Below are 24,508 nucleotides of genomic sequence, written 5' to 3' on the forward strand. Positions count from 1 at the left end.
AACAAAATGTTCATAGCTCTCTGTGTCGTCTGCTAAACAAAATGTTCCTAGCTCTCTGTGTCGTCTGCTAAGATGTGGCGCAGTCGAGAGTTGTACACAGCTCAGGCAGTGGTGAAGTACTCACCTAGCACTGCATGGTCCTGGGTTCAGCCCCAACACTGCAGAAGAAAATACAGGAAGTGGGCCAGAGTTCAGACACAGTGTTGACAAAGTGATTCCGAATGTTCTTCCAGCTAGGAAAGAGACGGCCATCTCACCTCACCTCACCTCACCTCACCTCACCTCACCTCACCTCACCTCCTCACTGTCTCCTCTCCTGCCATAGCTGAGTTTCTGTAAAAGATAAAACCCTGAGTCAGGTGGTGGCTTTGAGACTGGGTCTCTTTATGTGGCCTAGGCTGCCCTCAAACTTGGAATCCCCCTGTCTCAACCTGCAAGTATACACCATCCTACACCACTGTGCCCTGTTTACGGGTTTTTAACAGACGGAAGACAATTTCTGCCGTGACTAACTACTGTCAGCCTTACTCCTTCCGCGTAACTGCTAACAAGGGAAAGAAGAACTAGACTTCCTGTCACAGCTGGCTGTGGGGTGCCACTGTCAGAGGAATGTATGTGGCAGCCCAGTGCTACAGTGAGATGCCCGTTAACATCATTATGATAACCCCAAAATAGTGCACCTTGGCTTTTTTTCTTTTTTTCTTTTTTTTCTTTTTTTTTTTCCTTTTTTTGAGACAGGGCTTCTCTGTGTAGCCCTGACTATCCTGGAACTCACTGATTAAGTATAGACCAGGCTGGCCTCCAAGTCACAGAGATCTGCCTGCCTCTGCCTCCCTAGTCCTAGGACTAAAGGTATGCTTTGCCACATCCAGCCCACACCTTGACTCATTTTTAAAAAGTAGAAATCATTTTCTGGGTATGAGTGTAAACCTGAGTATATGTGTGTGTGCCACGGGTGTGCAAATGCTACAGAGCCACTCATTGTGGCTGCCGAGAGCTCAACCCTGATCCTCTGTAAAAGCAACATGTGCCCTAACCACTGAGCCGTCTTTCCATCCCCTGTTGAGCTCCCCACACACACACACACACATTTGGAAGTTTTTTGGCTGCTGATGCTCTTCAGATATAATGATGATGTATATGTTTCCCACACTTCACCCTGGAGCATGTACTGTTGTCTTCATTTTACAGATGAAGAGACTCGGTATACAAAATGTTACAGAACTTACCCCTAGCCCCACTGTGAAGGGGTAGTCATTTTCTGATAAGAGCCTAAACTGAGCAGCCTCTGGGCTCCCGCGCCTTGCTGCCCAGGTCTCCTTGTCTGTAGTGTCGGTGGAACTCACTCACTGCCTCTCTTTCCCTAAGGCTGAGCTGAGGCAGGGCTCCAACAGCAGCCCAAGCAGCCCTGCAATCTTAATGCTGCACACTGCGTTTTCCACTTTATCTAGCAAGCCACCAAGGAAAATATCCCACAGATGGTGTGCTGGGGTAGGGCTGTGGGGGAACAAGGGGCCATTACAGCCTAAGCACAGTAAATGGTTCCCAAGTCATCCTGGAAGAGTGCAGACAATTCCCTAAGCCTCAAGAGTTAGCACTGCACCCTGGAGATGGCTCTGTGGGTAAAAGCACTTGTCACCAAGACAGGCAACCTGAATTCAATCTCTCCAAGCCACAAGGAGGAGAAAAGCAATCCCTAAGCTGTTCTCTGACACTCTCACACTCTCATACACACACACACACACACACACGGGAGAGAGAGAGGATGGATGATGGATAGGATGGATGGATGGATGGATGGATGGATGGATGGATGGATGGATGGATGATAACAGGCATTGCTAGTCAGTTGGCATAGGACTGGAACATGAAATGCATTAGTGTATTTATTTTTCTGATAAACAGCAGGTAGCTGGAGCCATAGGAAACCAGTAAGCCAGTGGGAAGGGGTCACCCAGCTGAGGCAGGACCACCTATCTGCTGAGTTGCTGGTGCTCAGTGGGTGGACTCCCACCAGCCCTTGGTGCTGCCAACACTGTGCCCTAGCAGACTGAGGCATGGGACCCCAGGGCACTTGAGGAGCTGTACACTGTTGTCAGAAAGAAAATCTAAGAACTATGTGTGGCAGATTGTTCTTTTCCAGTTTACCACACCTCAGAATAAAGCCAGGGAGGCTGCTTTCCTGAAGAATTATGTTGTACAGTGTGATTTCCCATTAAATAGTGTTCATTCTCACACAGACTTTTTGGCAGTTTGATAAGAAACATCTTGTACATAAAATAAGTGACATTGATTTCTTACTTTTGCCCATATAAGACTTGAGTAAAGGGCCTTCCTTGGCTAGCTAGCCACTGAGCTGCTGTCCTCCTGTCTCATGCACACACACACTCACACACACGGCTCAGAAACCTTTGTCTTGCTTTACTTTGTCTTTCCTCCTCAGCCCTAATCTCTACTTCAGAGTCTGGTTCATTCATTGTTTACCTTATTTATTGTACGTTCTCCAGCCTAAACCGTTGACTTACGTAACAGCAGTCACGAGTCTGTAGTGATAGCCACTGCAGATAGTTGTAGTACATGAAGAGTTATGGCAAAGACACAGAACGAGAATATAAAATATATTTGGGTTGCTGTGTTTGTTTCTTCCCCACACAGTCTTGCTGTTGGTATCCTAGGCCAGGAATACTCTTTGTAGCTGTTAATGTCTTCAGTCTGCAGCTGTGCCGGCTAAGTGAGGGAGACAGGGTTTTTAAATTAATATATTTCATAACACACTCGATTCCTTATGCTAATTCAGAACCTGTGTGTTGTACCCTCCCCTAGGCCAGATTCACAGGTTCTGCTGTTTACACCCCATCTCTCTGGTCTGCTTTGATGGATTCACTTGAATTTTTTTTTAGCATGAGCATCTGTATTGAGCAGACTGTCTAGTAATTATATTTAAAATATTTACTAGCTAGCTATTCATCAATAAAATAAGTTTAGATTCTAACTAGGCAAGATGATTAATAATTATTATTAAGTAATTTCCAAAGAGCCTCTGCTCCGTAAAGTAGGTTAATAAGAAGCAAGCGAGACTACGGAGGCGCAGTTATTAATGACTCATTATCTGCACTGTCCGGCTGCAGCGTTTGCTCATGGTCTAAGATGGACGACGGGCATTTTTCCTCATAACCAAGAACAGAGAAATGCTATCAGGATTTATCCAGAATGCTGGACATTATTAATTCGGGATGTTTTACTAATGCTATACTACATAATGACAGTTTAACTTAAAAATCTGCCTCTTGCCCATTATTGTCAATGGATTTTATTCTGACAAATGACTATTTATTTTGTATTCTTATCTCCATATCTATCCTAATTAAAATTGTTAGTCCCGTGAGCTAATGGCCTGGAGCAGCCTTGGCTGGGGAGGCAATGGTAATGAGACATTCATAAAACCTCGTGACAAAGCGTCTTCCTTGCTATCCACTGTGAAGCTTGGAAAGCCACCCGAGACACCCTGTGGTGTGCTCAGTACTGAGGGCTTTAACGTTCCTGTAACTCAGTGACAGGCAGGCAGAGTTCAGCGCAGCCTGGTTTGGGCTCCTTTAGATTTTAGGCAATGAATAAGGAAGTTAAATTGTGTTTTCAGTAGCTGGATTTGGCTGAGTAAGTATTAAATCATCTCATGGTTTTGCATATTTCTTACAAATACATACACTTGCTGTACAACTACAATAATGTTGATGATTTTAAAAATCCTTCCAAATACGCAGCATGTGAGGTCATGTCTGAGCAGCTGTGTGTGAGAACAGCATGTCGTTTCCATGGCCCCGGCTCTCCAGAAAGTAGATGTGTCACGTCATTGTATCAGCCACCACCCAAGGAGTTCAGTTGGGATGAATGAGACAGGATTCTTCTGGAAGGCCGCCTGACTCATAACAGTGTCACATGGGACTTCAGTGTCATGCCCTCTCTCTCTTCTGGTACCTTGGGGCAGACTGAAAGTTACCCCTCTCCACAGATAACTCTTCTGGTTACTGTCCCCTCGTCCTCAGGGCCGCCCCTGTCCTCTTTGTCTTCCACTAGTAGCTGGGAAGGTCCCGTGGGAGCTTAGTTCTCGGCAGTTACTCTGTTTCAGGGCCCTCGCTTGTGGCCTGTACGCCCTGCTTGTCTTAGGAGCTGGACTGGAATCCAGTGTTGATACCTGTCTGCACGCCTATCAGCACGCCTCACCTCTTACCTTAAACGTGCAGCTCACAGTCCTGAGGATGCTCAGGCTGCATGGCTGGCTCCTTCTTTGTTTCTCAAACAAGTTTTTTAAGGTGCAGGATGAGGATGGGCACACATCCTGGGACCCCAGCATTTGGGAGTCTGGGGCAAGGTTGAGATCAGCCAGGATATATAGTGAATTCAAGGCCAGCTTGAAACTTAGAGCAAAACCTTGTCTCAAGAGGATCAGGACAGAGAATACTGCCATTGAGTGTTTTCCCTAATTACCGACTATCCTAGAGAAGCTAGCAGCACAGTTTGCGGCACATACAAGTACTCCATGGATATTTGTTGGCTAGATAAATGAAATTTTATGAACTATTACTTTATGCATATTAAAATTTTATGTTTCTGAACATACCTTCAGCTTCTTGATTAATATTTAAAAGTATTTTTACATTAATATTCTCTATTGTATATAAACAAAGCCAGAAAATTAATTATAATAGCCAGATTTTTTTTTTTCTAATGGGGCACTTAATTGAAAACCTAATAGCTTTTGGATACCAGAGGAGCATATAAAGAGGGTCCCTTCAGATTGAATGGGTTAAGTAACAAACCCGGATTCTTTTAATAAAGCAGCTAGATCTAAGCAGCGAGGTGACAAATTCCATCTCAGCACAAGCCCGTTTCCTTGGTTATTGAACTTCTATTTTTGAAATGAAGCCACACAAAATGAAAAGAAGGTCGAGTCGGTGAGCATTTTTCTTTAAGCTCTCTGGATACAAGAATGGGTTTCTGTCACATAGGCAGATGTAATTTGGGCATAAAACAATAACGAACCTGAAGAAAGGATATTTATGCTGTGGAACCTGACCTTATGCGGGTGCAACACGGGACTGCTTCATAGAGTCCCTCCTGCGGGCACTCTGGAGAAATCTAAACTCTCTGACGTTTCTGGCACTGAGCACACTTGACAGCAGAAGCAGTGTCAGAATGGCCCAGGTATACAGATGGGAGATGCGGCTCTCCAGGGTAAAGTTCAGACTGGCTGTGGACTGTCAACCAGGGCCGTCAGTCTTTACGCTTGTCTTCACATAGGAAGTTGGTGGTAGGCATCCAGCTGGAATGTAGTTTATAGTGAGAACGGCAGTGGAAGAAGTTGTAGGTAGACTGAGTATCTATACAGCTGGAAACTGGAGAACTGCAAAATAAATAAATTACATATAATTTATATATAATATATCATACCATATAATATATATTATATATTTTGTAAGAAGTCTTAAAGTTCAGAATCTCTTGACATGATGTATTTCATACTATGAATATTCAGAAACTTGAGCAATTGATCGATTAAGCAGACAGCATTTCAGTGAGGAGTAAAGGTCTCCTCCTCCTAGGATTTCCAAATACCAGCAAAACTGGATCAATACCAATTTTACGTCTGTTCTGGGAATACATTAAATTTGTAATTTACTGTTTAGAGTATACTAGAGCAGAAACTTGGTTCTTCTGAGTAGAACTTCCCAGTAAGTGTTGCCAGAAAAGATAGCTTGGCACCGGCCAGTTTTAAGGGTGTCTTGGATAGTCTGTAAGTCCCAGAGCATGGGCTTGTCTAGACAGTATGCTGAGTGTAGGCATTTTGACTGGGCAGCTTCCCCCAAGATCTGTGGAAAGGTTTAACTGTCTAGATTGGGCTCCATCCTCTGAGCTTTCTGAGGCAGTCCTTTGTAACAGGATGCGGAGATGAACTAGTACATTCAGCCCTATGTCACAACCCAGCACACACACAGAAATACCTAGTATTGATCACCTCTGTGAGAGGCAGTTTGTTATCCCTCTTCTCCCTGCACTACCACATCCTAAGAGTGTTCCCCAACTATGTGTGCAGCAGATTAACTGCTTGACCTTTACGTGTGACCGACGGCTCCCGACTTACTCTACATAGCCTGCATCAAGCACTTGGTAAAGTTCCTGTCCTTAGCTCCACCATCCTTTCCCTGAGTTTAGACTAATGAAATCATCCCATATAGAAGGATGCTGGTCTTAAAAAGTATATTGGAAAAGAACTCAGGGTGGCTGAGCTTTTTTGGTTACCCCATAATGCAGTGGCCTGAGCCAGCTACTGTAAACCTATGCAGTACATTCAGTAGCTGTATTTTCAAAGATTGACTTACTCATGCATATGAGAACACTGTCGATGTCTTCAGACACACCAGGAGAGGGCAGCAGATCCCATTACAGATGCTTGTGAGCCACCATGTGGTTGCTGGGAACTGAACTCAGGACCTTAATATAATGTATGTAATACAGAGATGTGGTCAGTAATGAAATGTTCAATAATGTATGGGTGAGTCAAAATTTCCTCATTATATGATTCCATATCGGAAAACCATGTATGTTTCACATGTCGTGAACTTTAGTATTTCTCTCTCTCTGTGTGTGTGTGTGTGTGTGTGTGTGTGTGTGTGTGTGTGTGTGTGTGTGTGTACTGATTACATCATCTCCCAGCCCGGCCATGAGACGCCTTTAGTGACGTGATGCTATTTCACAGTGTGTGGTCTGGCTCCCCTTGAGTATGATTAATGGAAATGTACAGCTGCCCAGCCACAACAGAAATGATCAGAAAATAATAGAATTTACCCTTGCTGGTCATATCAAGTTACTAAACGGTAAGAAACTAAAACTTGTGGTATTGTCAAAAAGATCGGAAAGTGTCTTAAATCACAATTCCAGCACAACCCAAAGAAAGAACTTTAGTTTACATTTTATTCCATGACAATATTTTTCTGTAATGAACTGTAGTCTGGATGGGTTTTATGTTGTGTTTAGCTTTATGTTTTCTCTCTTACTCCCTGTGTCCTGGAGACATCAGACAGCACACACACAGGCTGCTTGCTAAGGAGACAAGCCAACGACAACTTGTACCGAGTGACCCAGCTTTGCATGTGGAGAAGCTCGTGTAATTCTTCACTCTACCTTCTGGGCTTGAGTGGAAATTTCCAGGTTTCTTTTTAAACTTAAACTGGATAAGACTGTAGAAGAAAGTACCCTGATGGCAAAGGACGGGCTCAGAAGGTGTGAGTTCTAGATAGTTCCACCATCCAAACTCCTGCCACAGGCTTGGGGGCACGGAAGCTCCAGGACATGTCCTCTCCTCTATCCTTGTCCACAGACCACCCCCCAGGCTGGAAGCTCTCAGATCATGGTGAGCACATGTAAGACAAGCTAGGGTGACTCCTGAGTCACTGGTTTCTCCTCTAGGTTCAGCTGCGGCACCATGAGCTCCTCCCAGGAGCAGTAACTAACAGGGTCTTTGGCCACCTACTGAAGACCACCACTCTCCATACAGTTGAGGGTGCTTCACCCTCTGAATACATAGGTCAACTCTAGTGCCACTGTCCTCTTGGACCGTGATGTGCTATGCATACCCATCTGCAGAACCACTGGGCGTTCAGGTCTCAAGGGGGAAGGTTGTGGATGAAAGCCATGTCTAAGCATACATCGGGCAGCTTCTCTCTAGACCTCCAGCAAACTCCAAGGAAGCTGCACAGCTCCTCGCTTCCCCTGTGTGTTGAGCCTACTTGAACCAGGCCTGGTTCTCTTCCATATTTTCTTCGGCCTTTGTCCCTCTGATTCCTTTCTTCCTTAAAAGCCCAGGACAGCTGAGGCATCCTGGATCCTGGCAGGACTTGCCTGGGGTCTCAAACGTGTTGAACTTTTCTGTGTAGCTCAGATAAATGGGAGGCCAAGTGTGATGAAGCATGCCTGCAGTCTCAGCACTGGGAGGCTGAGGCAGGAGGATTGCAAGTTTGAGTCTAGTGTGGGATACACAGAAGGACCCTGCCTCAAGACTGAGTCTTCATATGTAAGAACCATGGACCATGCAGATACATGGCCATTAAAAAAAAAAAAAAAAAGCAGGTTGGGTTTGTTGTTTGTGTTCTTCACCAGTGAGGCCCTCTTCAACTCCAGGCGCAGCTTGGCTCACTGTAGTGCAGGAGCAACTGAAGTTGTCTCTGGAGAAGGGATTGTCCGTTCTTGCAGCCCCTAACTCAGCCCCAGGGGCAGAGCAGCAGTGAGAGCCCACAACCTGCCTAAGGCACTGACTGTGTGGAGAGTTTTAGCCCTTATGCTTACGTCTGGTGGTCGAGAAAGAGGCCTGTGAGTAGGAGCTGGGGTCCTGTGAGGATCTGACAGCTCAGTGACCTGTGGGAGATTGCATTGCAAGTTAATCACTGTGTGAGTGGGACAAAGTCCCAGTTTCCAAGGAGGGCTTGAGCTCTTACAGCAGGTGACGTCATCACTGTGCTAGCCCTTACAACACTGTTTACAGTAGGTGACCTCATCCCTGCACTTAGCTCAGATGTCACCCTCCAGGACTGGGACCGTTCAGCTGGACCTCTCGTTTTCCTACACTGGCCACCTTTGCCTGAATGCGAGCCTGCAGGTGACAACCCTAGACTCGGAACCTTCTGGGCAAGAGTTTGACTGTCTGCTATGTCCATTTTACCTTTGAAGCCCCTGAGTCATCATTCCATGGACACTTCCCTCTCTCCCGTAGGCTGCTTCCTTACTGAGGGATACTGAGATAGAACAGTCCCAGATAATCATCTGGACACTGTGTTTGGGGGCTGCTGGCCAGTGCGGTGAGTCACTCGTACATGCTGTGGCGCTGGAACCCAGCCATCCCCAAGGCATCGGTAGTAATACAGCCATGTTAGATGACTGGGAGCCAACCTGTGAAGATCCCAGCCAACACCCTGGCTCCTATACAGGTTGCTGAGGCTTTAGCAGAATCCAACTGAGTTCTCTGAAAGTTTGCTTCCTTGGCTTCCAAGACTTGGAAAAGGACCAGGTGACTCCCCCAGGTGGCTGTCCTCATTCTGTTGGACTTCAGGATAAGGAGAGAGAAAGGCCCCAAGCTCTGTCCTGGATAGAGGGAAATCTGAGGTGTTATTTAGGAAAGTGGCTTTGAAGCTCTTCAGGCATTGGCACAATCACAGCAACCCTGCTGGTCCCCTCAGCACCTGCTGCAGAGCCTGACCCCCACCACACCCCACCCCACCCCCACAGGCCCCTTCCAGCCGAGTGGGATGGGGGAGCCCAGTGGGTTTCCAGAGTACCTATGAAGCATTCACTGTCACAAATAAAACCAGACTGAAATAACCAGTCAGTGAAAGGGGAATCCATCTGCTGCTGCTTAGTCTCCTTTAAAAGGATTCTGAGGATATTTGCATTTTGGAAAGCATTCTTCAGAAGCCACAGCTGTGGCATACGCGTGACAGAGGAACACTCCCTACTCCAGAAAGGACAAGCGCTCCCCCAGACATCCTCCAGCAGCCAGCACCTGAAGCAGGCATTCAGAAAATCTATTCTTCTGTGTGTGTGTGTGTGTGTGTGTGTGTGTGTGTGTGTGTGTATCTTTTTTTTTTTTTGTCTTTTTACATTTCTTTTTTTAAATTGGTATTTTATTTATTTACATTTCAGATGTGATCCCTTTTCCCCATCCCCCCCCATAGAAAATATGGAACATTTCACGGATTTGCGTGTCACCCTTGCGCAGGGGCCATGCTGATCTTCTCTGTATCGTTCCAATTTTAGTATATGTGCTGCTGAATCGAGCCCCAGAAAATCTATCCTTAAAGCCAGGAGTGGTAGCATGTGTTTGGAATCCCAGCACTCCAGAGGCAGAGCTGGGGCATACTGAAGTTCAAGGCCAGTATGGATGACAACAAGTTCCAAGACAGCTTACGTTAGAAAAAGGTATTACCTCAAAATGAACGAAAAGAAATATCTAATACTAACAGAACTGTTAAAAAATTATTTTTGAGACCAGGTTTTGCTCTATAGCCCTGACTGATCTGTTCCACTGTGTAGACAGACCACTCTGGCCTTGAACTCACAGAGATGTACTTACATCTGCCTCCCAAGTGCTGAAATTCTAAATGTATGCTACCACACCAACTCTATTTATTTTGTTTGTGTATGTGCACTTATATGACCCATTGTAATGATCCAAAAATCGCTGAAGGGAAGACCCCAGACTTTGGCAAAAACAAAGTTGTTTATTCTGCAAAAGCAACCAGCATGTGGGAGTCAACCATTATCTAGACAAAGGCATGCAGGCCTTTTTATAGGGAACTGGGGAACTCTCTAGAAGGATTAAGTAATCTAAAATTTCACTGGTGGGTGCTAGGGGGTCACAGGTGGTCAGTGGTCTGCATTCCTATGTCATGAACGTTCAACCATGTGATGACATAGGGCTTCCCAGCACAGATGGCCCATCCTGAGATAAGATATTTCCCCATTGTTGTGGTTCTCCCCAGGCTGTTCTTTGGGAGGGGCTGTATGATCTTGTCCTGGATTCTATGGTCTGTTCTTAGAGCTGGTGTCTTATGACCTAGTTTCTGGGACTTACGGCCTTTTTGGAAATCAGACCTGGTCCTTAGATGGAGACAAATGGGGCCTATGTTGTCCTTTCAACATATATGTAAACGCCTGTGGAGGCCAGAAGATGATGTCGGGTCCCCTGGAGTTATATGTGTTTATAAGATGCCTGATATGGTACTGGGAACCAAACTCAGGTCTTCCAGTCCCTCTTACAGAGTTCCCCCTCCCCCAACTCTACAAGAGCAAGACACTAGGGCATCACACAGTAATCTAGCCCATTAATTAAAAAAAAATATATAGTCTTGTCTGGCATCATGTGATAACCTAGACCGTTATTTAAAAACAAAGAATGTAGTCTTGTTCTCAAAAGCACATCAAGTCCAGAAGTAATTGCATTTAGAATGTTGCTTTATGAGGTATTGCCTGCTTATGGTGCTTCACAAATAGACCTTTGGGATGCTCAAGATCTCAAGCAAGTCTGAGAGTCCTGGCAGGGAGGGATAGGATAATGGTTCTGGGGGTTTGCAGATCTGGTTTTTTATTTCTCCAGCAAATGAAACTGTGTTAGAGCTACACAGTAGATCGGGGCTCTTACATAAGAAAGCTAGTTAACATAGTTGGCAGAGTTTGGGTCTCAGAAGTGGGGACTTCCGTCTCAGATAATCAGAGACTGTCTGATCAGCTGTTCAGATATAGCAGAGAAGCCAACCCCTGAATGGAGGTTCACGGTCTAAAGGTTCTCCTGTCTCCTGTCCTCTGCTACTGCACCTCAGTTATCTCACTGTAGCCCACAGAGTCCATTATAAGCAAGAGTGATGTGAATGGGTAGTAGCTCTCTGACTGGAGAGTCAGGTTAACTGAAAGTCAGCTTGCTTAGAGGGCAACCTGTCCCTTTGTTCAAGGCTCCATCAGTAACTGAAGGGCAGTCACAGGCAGCAGGGGACTCCCGCTGTGAGAAGAATTGCGATTAGAGCCGCCACCCCCCTTTCTGCATAAGCTTAGTGGCCCCAAAGTGGCTACTGCTCTTGCCATCTGAATGTTTGACTCGATGCATGCAGACAGAAGACACTTGTTTTTTTATTATTACTGAATTGGAATGTTTAAAATGTGCTCTGGGGTAGTACAGAGTTGTTATTGTTGCTATCATTAGTGTCATGGTATGAAACTGTTGAGAAAATAGATTTGTAACTGGATTAGACCTGATACACCCCCACAGCCTAGCAAGGAAAGATTGCCATGTCCCTCTTAATCCATTCCAGCATGTGGCTAGACCATAGAAATCATGTAGGAAATAGGTTCCGTGGCTCTGGAAAGGGAGAGCCTCGATGTTCACTCTGTGGGTAGCCTCAAGTTCAAAAGAATGCCTCTAGCCTTCCTGTGGAAGCAGATCCTGAGTTACCATAAACCTAGGACCCCTGAAGCTTGCCGGACAGCTAGATTTTACAATCACAGCGAAGGGAAGCTGGGCGGCTTCCCAGAGAATTCCCCACCAGCATGTCTTGAAGGCATGCTGGTCTGTGGCTTGTTTGTCTTGCATGTTTTGATGTGTTTGGTGGAAGACTAAACAGATTGAGGGGATTCCTGACGGGGGACCTACATTGACGTAGATCCTGCGCATGCTCAAATGATAATGTATGGGACAGCGGCTGTGGGGCTTAACCTCTGTAGTGCCAGAGGACAGAAGTCCAGCCTTGGTGTGTCCTTGCATGTGCCTTAATAAGCCACTGGAGTAGCTCCATAGACAGCCCATGCTTGGCTCAGAGGACCCAAGCAGGACAGAAAGTCACAGGAACTTGCACATATAGGGTGCTCTCTTGTTGGTACAATGAATTTAACCTTAGTTGTAAGAAGTATTAACCCTGATTTGATGGAAGACTCATTTAGTCACTTAAATAATTGTGCATATAACTTCATGAAACTAAAGGACAGTAAGAATAAAAGACTGGGCCCATCAAGGTGGCTCAGCAGATAAGGGCACTTGCCACCAAGCCTCGTGTCCTGAGTTGAACCCCTGAGAGGCACATGGTAGAGGGGGGGAACTGAGTCCTACAAAGTTGCCCCTGATTCCACATGTGTACTTTAGCCAGTGCACACACGTACATACAGATGCTCCAAAGATGCAATTTTAAATGGCGCTGGCAGGGTGGCTCAGCAGGTTAAGGTGCTTGCTGTCAAGGCTGACAACAGCATTCAACTCCCAGAACTCATGTAATAGAAGGAAAGAACCTACTCCTGAAAGCTGACCTCTGACCTAGACATACACACACACACACACACACACACACACACACACGTAAAATAAATATAATGGAAAAAGGATAAGAGACGATGGAATCGCAAGCACTCCACGCTACTGTGCAGTGGAGAGCGACAGGGCGTGCGTGGGAATGCCGGGCTGGCTCTGGCAGTTTTTAGCCGTCTTCCTGTTGCTCTGCTCTGCTGCTGCTTTCCCGTTTCCATGCTCCTTAAACACCGGCTTCTTCCCATGCTCCATGCTTGCCGCAGCCTTCTCTTTACCCCTCAGTTCTTCGGGGGACAGCTTCATGTCTTACTCCTTGCCGCTGAACACACAATATACCCTAACCTTCTAACCTACAGTCCACATTTCCACTGTCTCCTCACCGTCCCCATCAGAGTGTGCTTCGGAGTCCCTAAACATGGCAGCAACTTCATTATGTCACCGCTTTCACACGGGTTTAATTCCTTCCTTTAGATGACATATAAGATACCCAGTCATGTAAGCCGGTCACGTCACCCCTTTTCACTGTCCACCCACCTCAGCTAACTAACCTTACATTCCACAGTCCCTGCCTCCCTCAGGCGCTGTGGATTCCTCCTCTCTCCATTAGCACTGCCCACACCTCAGTTCACATCCTCCAGTTTACAAGCTGCAACCTGCTCTGCAGCTCGCCTCCTTTACAGCTCATCCTTCAACGCTGGCCAGACAAGTCCTTTCTAAATGCCCAGTTGGACCAATTCAGGGTCTCCATATTGTCCGCTGTCATTAAAACCTCGGGCATCACAGAAACTAAGCACATAGCATCGGTGAGTGCAGGGGGCCTAGAGAGAAATACCGGGGAAGAATGGGAGAGCATGATTCATGTCCAGAATCTTGAACGACATGGCACAGCTCCAAGAGTCTGGGTCTGAGGTTAGACCTGAGCCAGGTCTAAGCTGCCGAGAAGCGTGTCTACAGGTTTCACTGAGAGGAGCACCCTGAGCTCTCAGCCTTTGTAGAGACTGACGCAGCACCAGCTCAGTTCCTGTTTTGTCTTCAGGTCAGAACATCTCAGCATGAAATAAGTGAGTTATTCCAGATGAATGTGTCTCTGTGTTCTTACTGCATCACAGTGTGAGCCTCAAGGCAGGAGTCAAGGTTGCTCTTAGTCCAGTTCCAGGCCAGCCACGTACTGGGATGCTCTAGACAAGGTTAACCACTCTGAGCCTCAGTTCACTCCTCTGGGTGCCTTTTGTTCTGCTTTGGTTTTGTTGTTTTAACTCAATATTTTACTGGCTTCATTATATTCTAAGCAGTAAGGTGGCTGTATCTTTGATAAAATCTAGCCATTTTTATCATTTTGTTTCAATGCCGAAGGGGGCTCAGGTATAATCTTTAAGATTTAAAGAGAAAAAGTTTTACGTACTTATCTGACTCAGAAAATTAACAATTTTCTTCCACTTCTGTTGTGCAATGGATACCAGCAAATGGCCTATGGGAAGTTTTTTGGAACTTTTTAGATTTCTTTGAAACATGAATAAGTAACTTTTTGCTGTATGTTTCATTCCAGTGACACATGACAATGAAGATAAACTGTTTAGCCGTGCATAGTAGTGCATGCCTTTAATCCCAGCAACTCGGAGGCAGGGGCAGGTGCTTCTGTGAGTTTGAGGATGGCCTGGGCCACAAAGCAAGTTCCAGGACAGTGAGGGCTACACAGAGAAACCCTGTCTTAGAAAAACCAAAAGGGGTAGGGGGAGGAGATTGCTCATAACCAGTAAGTCTGCAGAGATCATATTAAGGGCCAGACTCACTGTTGAACCCACTGTCTGATACTGAGAAAAATAAAATGCTTTTAAAGAGAAGAAACAGATGTTTGGAATGATGCCGTCAGCTGGGTGACCTGGTTTTTGAATGGTAATCCTAACATGCTTTCCAGCCCCCATACGGTCCAGTAAAAGTTTCAGCGGCGTCTCCATCTGTGTCCGTCTCTAGCCCTTGACATAATAATTACTTTCAAAGCCAGGGTTTCTTAATTACTTCCTGGCCTTTGTGGTGCCTGATATCCTCGAGACTGAAATTAGATTCTTTACATTGCCAGAGGAAGTCCACAAGAGCTGAGAGGGATTGTCCCTGTGACGAAGAAGAGATTCCATTTCACAAATCAGGATTACTGTGGCCAAAACTGGTTCCAAACACACTCTGGAACCCATCAGCAGGAATCTCAACATTCTGGGTCAACAGCCCTCCAGCTGTCGGAGTGGGAACCTATAAATCGCATTTCTTGAAAAGAAGCCAGACAGAAGTGCTTGATATTTCCCTGGGTCTTAGGCATGATCCCAGTGTTCAGATATTAGGTAGTCTATCTGAAACCTTTTACCTGATTCCCTACACATCCCGATCGATAACTGCAGGTTGCTGACCCTGCAGAGGGTGAGAGGCCAGTGGAGCATCAGGAGCAGCTCCTGACTTGTTCATCCCAAAGCCAGGTGAAACGCATCATCATCTGTCATCTGCCAGCAGCCACTCACTAGCAGAGGGCTAGCCCAGTGCCACCACCTGCCCTGATGTTCAGAGCCGCCTTCTGCATCTTTCACGATACACAGCAGAGCAAATCTGCACCTGCCCCATTCCCACCCCACCCCCTCGAAGCCCACAGCCTGGACCACTCTCAGGGCCCATTAAATCTGACCACTCAGATTTAATTTTTGGTAAATCTTATGTGTACGCATGTTTTGCCTCTTTGTATGCCTGTGCAGTCCTAGTGCCACCAGAGACTAGAAGAGGAAGTCAGAGCCCCCTGGAACTGGAGTTACAGATAACCATGTGGGTGCAGGAAACTGAAATCAGGTCTACTACAAGAGCACCCAGTGCTCTTAACCCCTGAGACATCTCTCCAGTCCTGTTTTTTCTCCTTTAAACCTTCAAGATTGCAAGTACAAAATCCACCAGTAAATAGATGAAATTATCCATCTTAATGCTTGAGTCAAGCTGGGCACGGTGGCTCCTGCCTTTAATCCCAGCAATGTAAGTTTGAGGCCAGCCTGGTCTACATACTGAGTTCCAGGCCAGCTAGGACTACAACATGAGACCACCCTGTCTCACAAACAAACAACAAAAACCCAACGTTTGGGGCTGGAGAGATGGCTCAGTGGTTAAGAGCACTGACTGCACTTCCAGAGGTCCTGAGTTCAAATCCCAGCAACCACATGGTGGCTCACAACCATCTGTAATGAGATCTGATGCCCTCTTCTGGTGTGTCTGAAGACAGCTACAGTGTATTCATATATAATAAAATAAATAAATCTTTAAAAAAAAAAAAAAAACCCAACGTTTGACACTAACATCTTAGCAGAAGATTAGACAGAACATTTTTGGAAAGTGTCAATAGCCAGGTGGTAATGGCACATGCCTTTAATCCCAGCACTCAGGAGGCAGAGGCAGGCCGATCTCGAGGCCAGCTTAGACAGCAGAGCAAGTTCCAGAACAACCAGGACTGCACAGAGAAACCTTGTCTTGAAAAAAATAAAAGGAGGAAGGAGAAAGAAAGATGCCAATGAACATAAGAATCAAATTCTCCAGTGGTGTCCTACTCAGCAATTGTAGCTCTGGCCTAAAGAACAATCATTACGGACCAGGGATGGCAGTGTGCTCTGGAGGCTGAGGCCAGCAGACCAAGAAACAGAAGAGGCATGAATCTGTTGGATGCCAACATCAAGTGAATCAGACAGCTAGAAGCCGACAGGCACAGCATCCACCATGGCAACAGGCAAGCACAAGCCAGGAACTCTCCAGCCAGCTGCCTGGGGGTCTGAAAGGAAAATTGGCACCCAGGAAGTACTGCTGTTGACAGACTCACAGTGGCGGCTTGGACTCTCTGGCTATGCATGCTGTGCGAAACTCATCACACCTCTGTGTCTACAAATAATCCTCACGGTTATTGCTCGGTTTGGTTTAGGGGTTCGTTTTGTTTTGTTTGTTTAGTAAAAATGATAACTGAAAATTCTCAGTGGTATTGGGGCAGACTTTGAGTTATTCTCTAAAGGTCTGCAAGTTTGGGAGCACATAAGGAAGGGAGGGGGTAGTAGATACTGTCTTTTTCTTTACCAGAATACTTAATAGTGCACAGGAGAACAGCCATTAATTGGTTTCATTATGACACAAGAAGTGTAATAATTGCGTTTTCATTGATTCTGAAACACTAAAGCCTGGTAGAGGGGCTTTAATCACTCACTTAAGAATAAGTATTTGAAGTTTCGTGGAGTTATCTTGTCTGTTGTTGTTGTTGGGGGGGGGGGGTTAAGCGTCAACTAAATTTTAGCATTTAAGGATGCTTCCCTTGGTGAATGAGGCCAGTGTGTTGACGTGGAGTTGAATGACTTACATCTGCCTTCCCGTCCTACAGCAATACTGATGGCATGAAGCCCCCACAGCAAAGTGGCACCCACAGAACGTGACACTCACTGACAAAAGCAGCCTGGAAAGCTAGCTTGCTTAATGGCAAGAGCAGAGGCCTAGACTCTTGCCTTCTTGCACTGCAACAGTATGGCTCATCCTAGACAGGCTGTCTCGACTCAGTAAATAATAGCGTATTCAAAACATGGTGTGCGTGCTTAGCATGTATAGCCAGCAACAACCAAAACGTGGGAAAGAGTACCCTACAGCCGATGGCAAAGCCAAAGTAGTTAGGGGTGGTTTAGAGCACTGGCTACTCTTGCAAAGGATCCAGGTGTGACTCCCAGCACACACACACCCCACCCCCACCCCTGCCCCACTGTTAATCCAGGCTTAGGGAATCTGACGCCCTCTTCTGCCCTCCACGAGCACTACACACACTTGGTGTGTAAACATGCATGTAGGCAAAACATCTATAAAATGTTCTGTTTTTTTTTTCTTTTAATGTAAAAAGGTTGAAATACAAAAACAGGAAAATGCAGTTTTTACTGGTCACAGAACCCTCGGGGTTTTAAGGAGTTAACACTTGATCTAGCAGTGTCCTTTTCTGATTTGGGTATTATTTTAGGGTTAAGCCACGTTTCTGGAGAGACTTACGTTTTGACTGATGTGTTCCTTCCTTTCTCCGTCTCTCCTTGCAGCTCCTCAGAGGAACTTTGAAATTGCCTTCAAGATGTTTGACTTGAACGGAGACGGAGAAGTAGACATGGAGGAGTTTGAGCAGGCAAGTCGTGCTGACTCCCGCTTTCAGTCTTTCTTGGCCCGTGGGGAGCAAGCATAAGTGCGGGCACTAGTGGGAGCCAAGGCAACCACAGACTTGCCCAAGAAAGCTCACGCGCATGTGGAGGCCACTCTTGTTAGTCCCCAGGATGAACCCTTCTCAAAGACTGAAGACATTGCCTGCATTTTCTTATTTTATACCGACTTCGTATACCATAAGTCATTCTAATATATTTAGACGTCAAGAATTTGCATGTAAGCCTGGAGAGATGGCTCAGTGGTTAAGAGCACTCGACACTCTTCGAGAGGACCCAGGTTCAATTCTCACCACCCCTATGGTGGATCAACATCTTAACTCCAGTCCTAGGGGATCCAAAGCCCTCTTCTGGCCTCTGTGGGTACCTGTCATACAAATGGCACAAAGGCATATATGCAGGCAGAGCAGCCATATGCATAAAGTAATTTAAATCAAAAGAATTTTTGGACAGCCATGCCACCTCTTGCCATATCTAGAGTAGACTGGGAAGTGTGGGATGTTCAAACCTACGAAGACACAGACAGTGTTGCCATAAAGATGACTATCCTTGTAGGAGAGGTTTCTCACCATTCTGCCCCCACCAGCCCAAACAAATCTTTTCCTGAAAGCAAGCTCTTCAGGAGGCTTCCAGTCATACAATTGCCAGGCTTCCCAAGTCAGAATCCCGTCCTCCTACTCCTCAATGCCACTACACAACTCTCTATGCCACAGTCTTCTCATCTGTAAAATGGGGATAATAGGACATGGCTCCTAAGGTTGCTGTGTTGTACAGTGTTCACACAGAGTCTGCAGAGGTAACCTATCCTGTGTCTCACCCTCCTGAGTCTAAGGGCAGGAATATGTTTCTGTTCTAGGTTCAGAGCATCATCCGCTCCCAAACCAGCATGGGTATGCGTCACAGAGATCGCCCAACTACTGGGAACACCCTCAAGTCTGGCTTATGTTCGGCCCTCACGACATACTTTTTTGGAGCTGACCTGAAAGGGAAATTGACCATTAAAAACTTCCTGGAATTTCAGCGTAAACTTCAGCATGACGTTCTAAAGCTGGAGGTAGGTGTCGCCTGGACGAGGCTCCTCATGTACACGTCGAGCCTGGGGTCAGGGCCTCTAGGCTTTCCTGCAGTCTCCCTCCAGCCGTGAGGATGGTGGATGTGGGCTCTGTGGTTGATCTGTAAGGCAGGAGCAGATGGGAAATGCCGTATTCCGCAGGAATTGTCGTGCAGCCGTGTGGTTCTAGGACACAGAGGTGAAGAGATTATCAATCTTAGTTGTCTTTGGATCCCCCATTTAAGGAGAAAGAAATGTGGGTGTCAGAGCAGGCCTAGCCCTAACATGTTTCCCAGTGTTGTGCTCATTACATGGAAGGCACCAGAATGTAGAGAGGAGAAGGGGTAATAGTCCTTCCTATGAACGTTTGCAAAGGCACCAGCAGCTGGAGGCACAGACTGTCTGTCAGGATGAAATCTCTGTGCGCAGAGTTGCAGAGGCGTCTCGCTGTGCTTGGAGATTTGTACGCTCACTTCTCCACTCAAGATGGAGACGGTCATGCTGTTCAGGCCCCAGATGCCCCGCCATAGAAGTGCTAATGTTTTCACACTGTGTCCTGGCCAGTTGGGTTTGGAGGTTTTGCTGTTGGTTCTATTCAGAGCATTCATCAAATGCCTTCTATGTATGTTTTTGCCTAGAGATTTAAAACGGCCTAATTTTTAGAGATTTTTTTTTTAATTCCCTTACAACCTCCTAATTCCAGCATAATCCCTGCTTTAGAATTACTTGAAATTTCAAAACCATTAAATAGTGTCACTAAAAGTCCATGAAAAGAAGGCTCTCACTTCACTTAACACCCGCACGGTTCTTCTCTGCACTCCGCCTTCCCATCCCCGCCTGACTTAGTTACCACAGTTGGGCAAGTCACAGCCTAATTCCAACTATTTATAAGCGAGCTCTCTGACACTCGTGATCCGGGGAAATAGAAGGCCGAGTAAAGCGGATCAAGCTTTAGGATTTGCTCTTGTCTTAATTTGTAAGTGATCTGATGAATAGTCATTGCCAGCTTTGATGTACACCTACAATCCCAGCACTTAGAAAGCTGAGGCAGGAGGATTGCCATAAGTTCAAGGCCAGCCTGGGCTACATAATGAGTTCTAGACCTGCTTGGGCTCTATTGTGAGACCCTATCTCAAAAAAAAAAAACAAAACAAAGCAGCAAGCTGGCACTGTGATTCTGGAAGGAGGGGCAGGCGGGTCAGACAGTCAAGTCATCTTCAGCTACCTGGAAAGGGCAGGGCCATCCTGAGCTACGTGGGACCCCAGAATAGGTTCCTGCAGTTAAGCAGGGCTTCTTCTGGAGGCCTGTAATTTCTAACAAGCACTGCACCTGCAGTGAAGGTCCGCAGAGACGCCTGAGAGCTGATCTCACTCAGCCTAACTCCCTTGTGCTGCCGGAGACCGAGCACACAAGGCTGAGAAGGCATCAGGAGAGTCAGGCCAGTGTTAGATGTCAAAGATTCTCCTCCACTGCGCCCAGGGGAACACTTCAGTCTGGTGCATCCCCAAAAAGATTTAACAATGATTGAAGCAAAGCAATTATGTAATCAGCTCTCGTGTAATCAGAAAATTAGTCATAATGCCTGTTTTTAACTCTTATATTACATTTATTGATTGATTTGTGGGGGTGGGGACCAGAAGATGGGCCGATTTTTTTCTTTCCACCATGGGTATCCCAGTGTGCTCACTCAGGACATGAGGCTTCATGGCCAGCGATCGCCTTTACCCTCTGAGCCATTGCTCCAGCCCATAATATTCTAGTTAGGTGCCATTTTGCTTTAAAATGTTTTTTTGAGATGAAATCTCACTATATAAAACTGACCTGAAACTTACTTAACTTAGCCCAAGCTAGCCTCAGTCACCAAGATCTGCCTGCCCCTGCCTCCCCAGTACTGGGTCAAAGGTGTGCACCACTGTGTCTGGCAACATTCTGCTTTCTTTAGTCATACACAGAGGGCTGTCTTTAGGAAAACCTCAGGACTCTGATTTTTGCTACTTACCTTACCATGGTAAACTTGCAGAGAATGGAGTTTAAAGTGGAGCTTTTCAGAATAGAGAAAATCAGTCATTGGAGCCTTAGGAGTCTAGAGGATTGTGTGTAAATATTCATGTTATCACAGCCTGAGCGTCCTTTACCCACACATTTGGTAACAGTGGTATCTTAGACTTTTAATTTACTTTTCCTTTTTGATTTTAGAATATTTGCATATGTGTATCTTGAGGAGGTGGAAGTTTATATTGAACTGTATATTTTAAGTCTAATATATATTATAATATATGTATATACTAGAGATGCTACAGTTATATATGTTTGCATATCTATGTATATACATATATGCAGCATGCTGTGCCCTTGTAAGATTTGTATTCTAACTGGAATATTTCAGTCTGTTCCTCAGTACAGAAGCCAGCAGTAGACCTCATCCAACAACTTTTGTAAAAGCACTGTATAGTCTAGACTTTATGTCCTATGTCTAGATTCCTGGAATGCACACCAGACTGGTCTTTGCAAGTCTAATGACATCTGGGAATGTAAACAGTTTACCTGCTTACCTTTATAATTGTCATTTAACACAGAATATAGCTCCATAGGATACAGTTACAGGTACAGCGTACAGTACCAAGGTACTTTAAGCAAATGTGAAACAAGAGTACAGTCCGCGCAGAGGGCTGAGCAGGTGGCTGGCCAGCCACCATCTAGCTGAACACTCCTAAAAGCACGAGTGGGATCCTCAAGACACAGGGCCTGGGCTTTTCTCCAGTTAGGCGTTCCTCAGAAGAGGGAGCCAGACATGGGTTTTATTGGGTGGAGGAGGGGCTTCAGCCTAAGAGTTACTGAGTGTCGTGTAAACACTTACTCACCCAGAATCTGTTCTTTCCACATAGCGACACAGCCCAGTGACTGGGCCTTTGAACCTGTAGCTCTCTTCCTCAGACTGGTCCATCAGTGCTGTCTTCTACTAGATAAGAATCCCTTTGAGGAAGTCTAGCTAGCAGACAGCGCTGGCCTGGGCACTAATGAGGCGATGAGTTAGTTATTCCCTCCAAGCCTGGCTACTCATTCATAAAGTGGTTACGTGAGTCAGTGTTTTGTTGTGGGCGGAATCATGTCCCTCCCAAATCCATATGCTGTAGCCTATTACCATTTGGATCTGAAATGTCTTCATGGGTTAATCCTTGGAATGCTGGGTCCCCTGTTCACGGCACAACTCTGAATGACGTGCAACTTCTGAAGCTAGAGCCTGGCTGGCAGATGTAGTGCCCAGGAGCAAGCCTTTGGAGGTCACACCCACCTCTGATTCCAGCCTAACCCTGCCTCTGCTTCTTGGCCTGGACCATGTGAGCAGACCTCACCCCATGCTTTCCCTGACACTGGCTCTGCCCACTGCATCTTCCCACCATGATGAAAACCGCAAACCAAAACCTTTTCTACCTCGAGTTGTTTCTGTCAGGTTATTTAGCCGCCATAATGGAAAAGTAACACACAGCCGTAACACCGCTGTCTCAGAAGATGGCCATATTCAGAGACGGTACTGGAACAAGTAACTAGGTCCTAAGAAGGCCACTGGATGGGGTCCAGATCATCTGATGTTGCCTTTATGAGAAAAAAATGGGCACATCAAGAGACACCAGAGCACACATGCACAGAGAGACGATGAGAGAGAAGCAGTCTGGGCAGCCACCCACAAACCGAGTAGAGTGCCACACTTAGACCTTCCAGAATCCTAAGAAAATGGGTTTCTGCTGTTTAAGCCACCCAATTACAGAATATTGTCAGGGCAGCCCTGTCACACTAGTTCAGGGCTGTATGCCCGACAGCACCTGGGCAGTGCTGTGCCTTAGTGTCTTCACAGTGGTGTCTACTGTCGTTCTGCCTTGGACAGACCACAGACAGCTGCACAGGAGGCATCCCAGCTGAGAGACCAAAAGGCTGTTCGTTCACTTTGAAATTGTTTTCTGAAAAGACATCTGGAAATGGCAGCAAGCGTTGTTTTTTATGAAACACTTCTAATTTCACTTTTCCAAGTTTGGGTGATTTCTCCCTTCACTGAGCATGAAATAAAATCTCATCATCACTGCTAAGAGGCAAGTGGAGAAGATTAATAAATCTCAATACCTTTGCTATGGGCTTTATAATTCCATCGTTCTTTCTGTCTCTCACTAGTTTATTCCGTGGCTTATCTCCTTTAAAACTTGAGATCAAGGAGATTTATGGTTCCATTTAGCTGCTCTTTTCTGCCTTTTTCTCAGAACAGCAGTTTTGAGAATAAAGGAAGTTTGATCCATCACTCTGCGTTTCCAGAGAGGTGAGAGGAGGGGCTGCCTGTGAACTTTAGCCGAGTGTCTGCTCTGATCCAGGCACTTTGCATATCTTAACTGTTTTTGAGACAGGTTCTCTTGGCTAGCCTGGAACTCCCAGAGACTCTGCCTCCTGAGTACCGGCATTAAACCGTGCACCAGCTGACCCTTCTTTAATTCTCACCTGCTTTATCAGAGTCCATGTGATCTAGATGATACACCATGTCACAGGTGTAGACACCAAAAGTGTAGACAGTCACAGCTGCCGTGTGGTAGTGTCGGCTCCAAGCCAGGTATGTTCGTGCTTCTTTTCAGACTGAGCTATCTCTGTTCCCTACTTGATTGGTTTTTATTTGTTTTGTTTTGTTCTTTTTAGCCTGTGCTATGGTTTCTCTGGGACTCAAAACAAAACAGTTTGGATTTTAGGGGCTGAAAAAGACCAAAGTTGTATCATTCCGCCTGAGGTTCATTTCCTGGACACTTTGCTACCCTCTTAAGACAGAGAAGAAATTCTCTGTTGTCTACTGTTTGTTACCCAGGCCAGCTGTGTCATCATGAGACTAATCACCTGCTGAGCTCTGTAGTGTCTGAGAGCTCTTACTTCCCCACACAGACTTTGTCCCATTCCTCCTCTCAACAGCAACAAAAACACGATTTTAAAGAAGTGATGTAAGAATACAAAGCTGCTTCCTTAAAACTCTTTTTTGGGTTAAGAATTCCATCTAAGGCTGCCAGAAACCAGTGAGCAGGGTTCCTTGGAGACAGGTGCTGAGTCTAATTCCAGTTAATATATTCATTGATTTCTTGAAGACTGTAGCAAGAAAGATGCCAATCAAAATGAAAGGTAGTAGAGAATTCTTTGAAAGATTATGGTTAATTTTAATTTGGGGGAAAGGAACTGTCATGTCAAAGAGAAGTAAAAAACTAATTTATTCAGGAATAAAGCCTCTAACTAGAATATACAACGAAGAGACGGTGAAATAAGTTGAGGGTCTGTATGGATAGTGGGTAACCAGCCAATCACTGTGAAACCTCGGGAAGGATGAGCTACAGTCAACAAACAATGACTGTCTTGCATCTCTGGTGTGTGCGTGTGTGTGTGTGTGTGTGTGTGTGTGTGTGTGTGTGTGTGTGTGT

General features: G+C 45.8%; 1 protein-coding gene and 1 non-coding gene across 2 annotated transcripts in view; one reads left to right on the forward strand and one right to left on the reverse strand.

Annotated features, from left to right (window-relative positions):
- Micu1 (mitochondrial calcium uptake 1) overlaps positions 1-24,508 on the forward strand; it is a 156,510-nt gene that overhangs the window by 62,458 nt on the left and 69,544 nt on the right. The window contains exons 7-8 of the mRNA XM_028776770.1: positions 17,908-17,990; positions 18,878-19,075. Coding sequence (XP_028632603.1) covers positions 17,908-17,990; positions 18,878-19,075 — 281 coding nt within the window. The remainder of the gene's footprint in view (positions 1-17,907; positions 17,991-18,877; positions 19,076-24,508) is intronic.
- On the reverse strand, positions 9,722-9,828 carry LOC114628914. The gene has a single exon (XR_003712564.1). It is a non-coding gene; the product is annotated as a U6 spliceosomal RNA (small nuclear RNA).

Source organism: Grammomys surdaster, unplaced genomic scaffold (genome assembly GCF_004785775.1).
Source record: "Grammomys surdaster isolate TR1022 unplaced genomic scaffold, NIH_TR_1.0 273, whole genome shotgun sequence".
NCBI classification, from domain to species: domain Eukaryota; kingdom Metazoa; phylum Chordata; class Mammalia; order Rodentia; family Muridae; genus Grammomys; species Grammomys surdaster.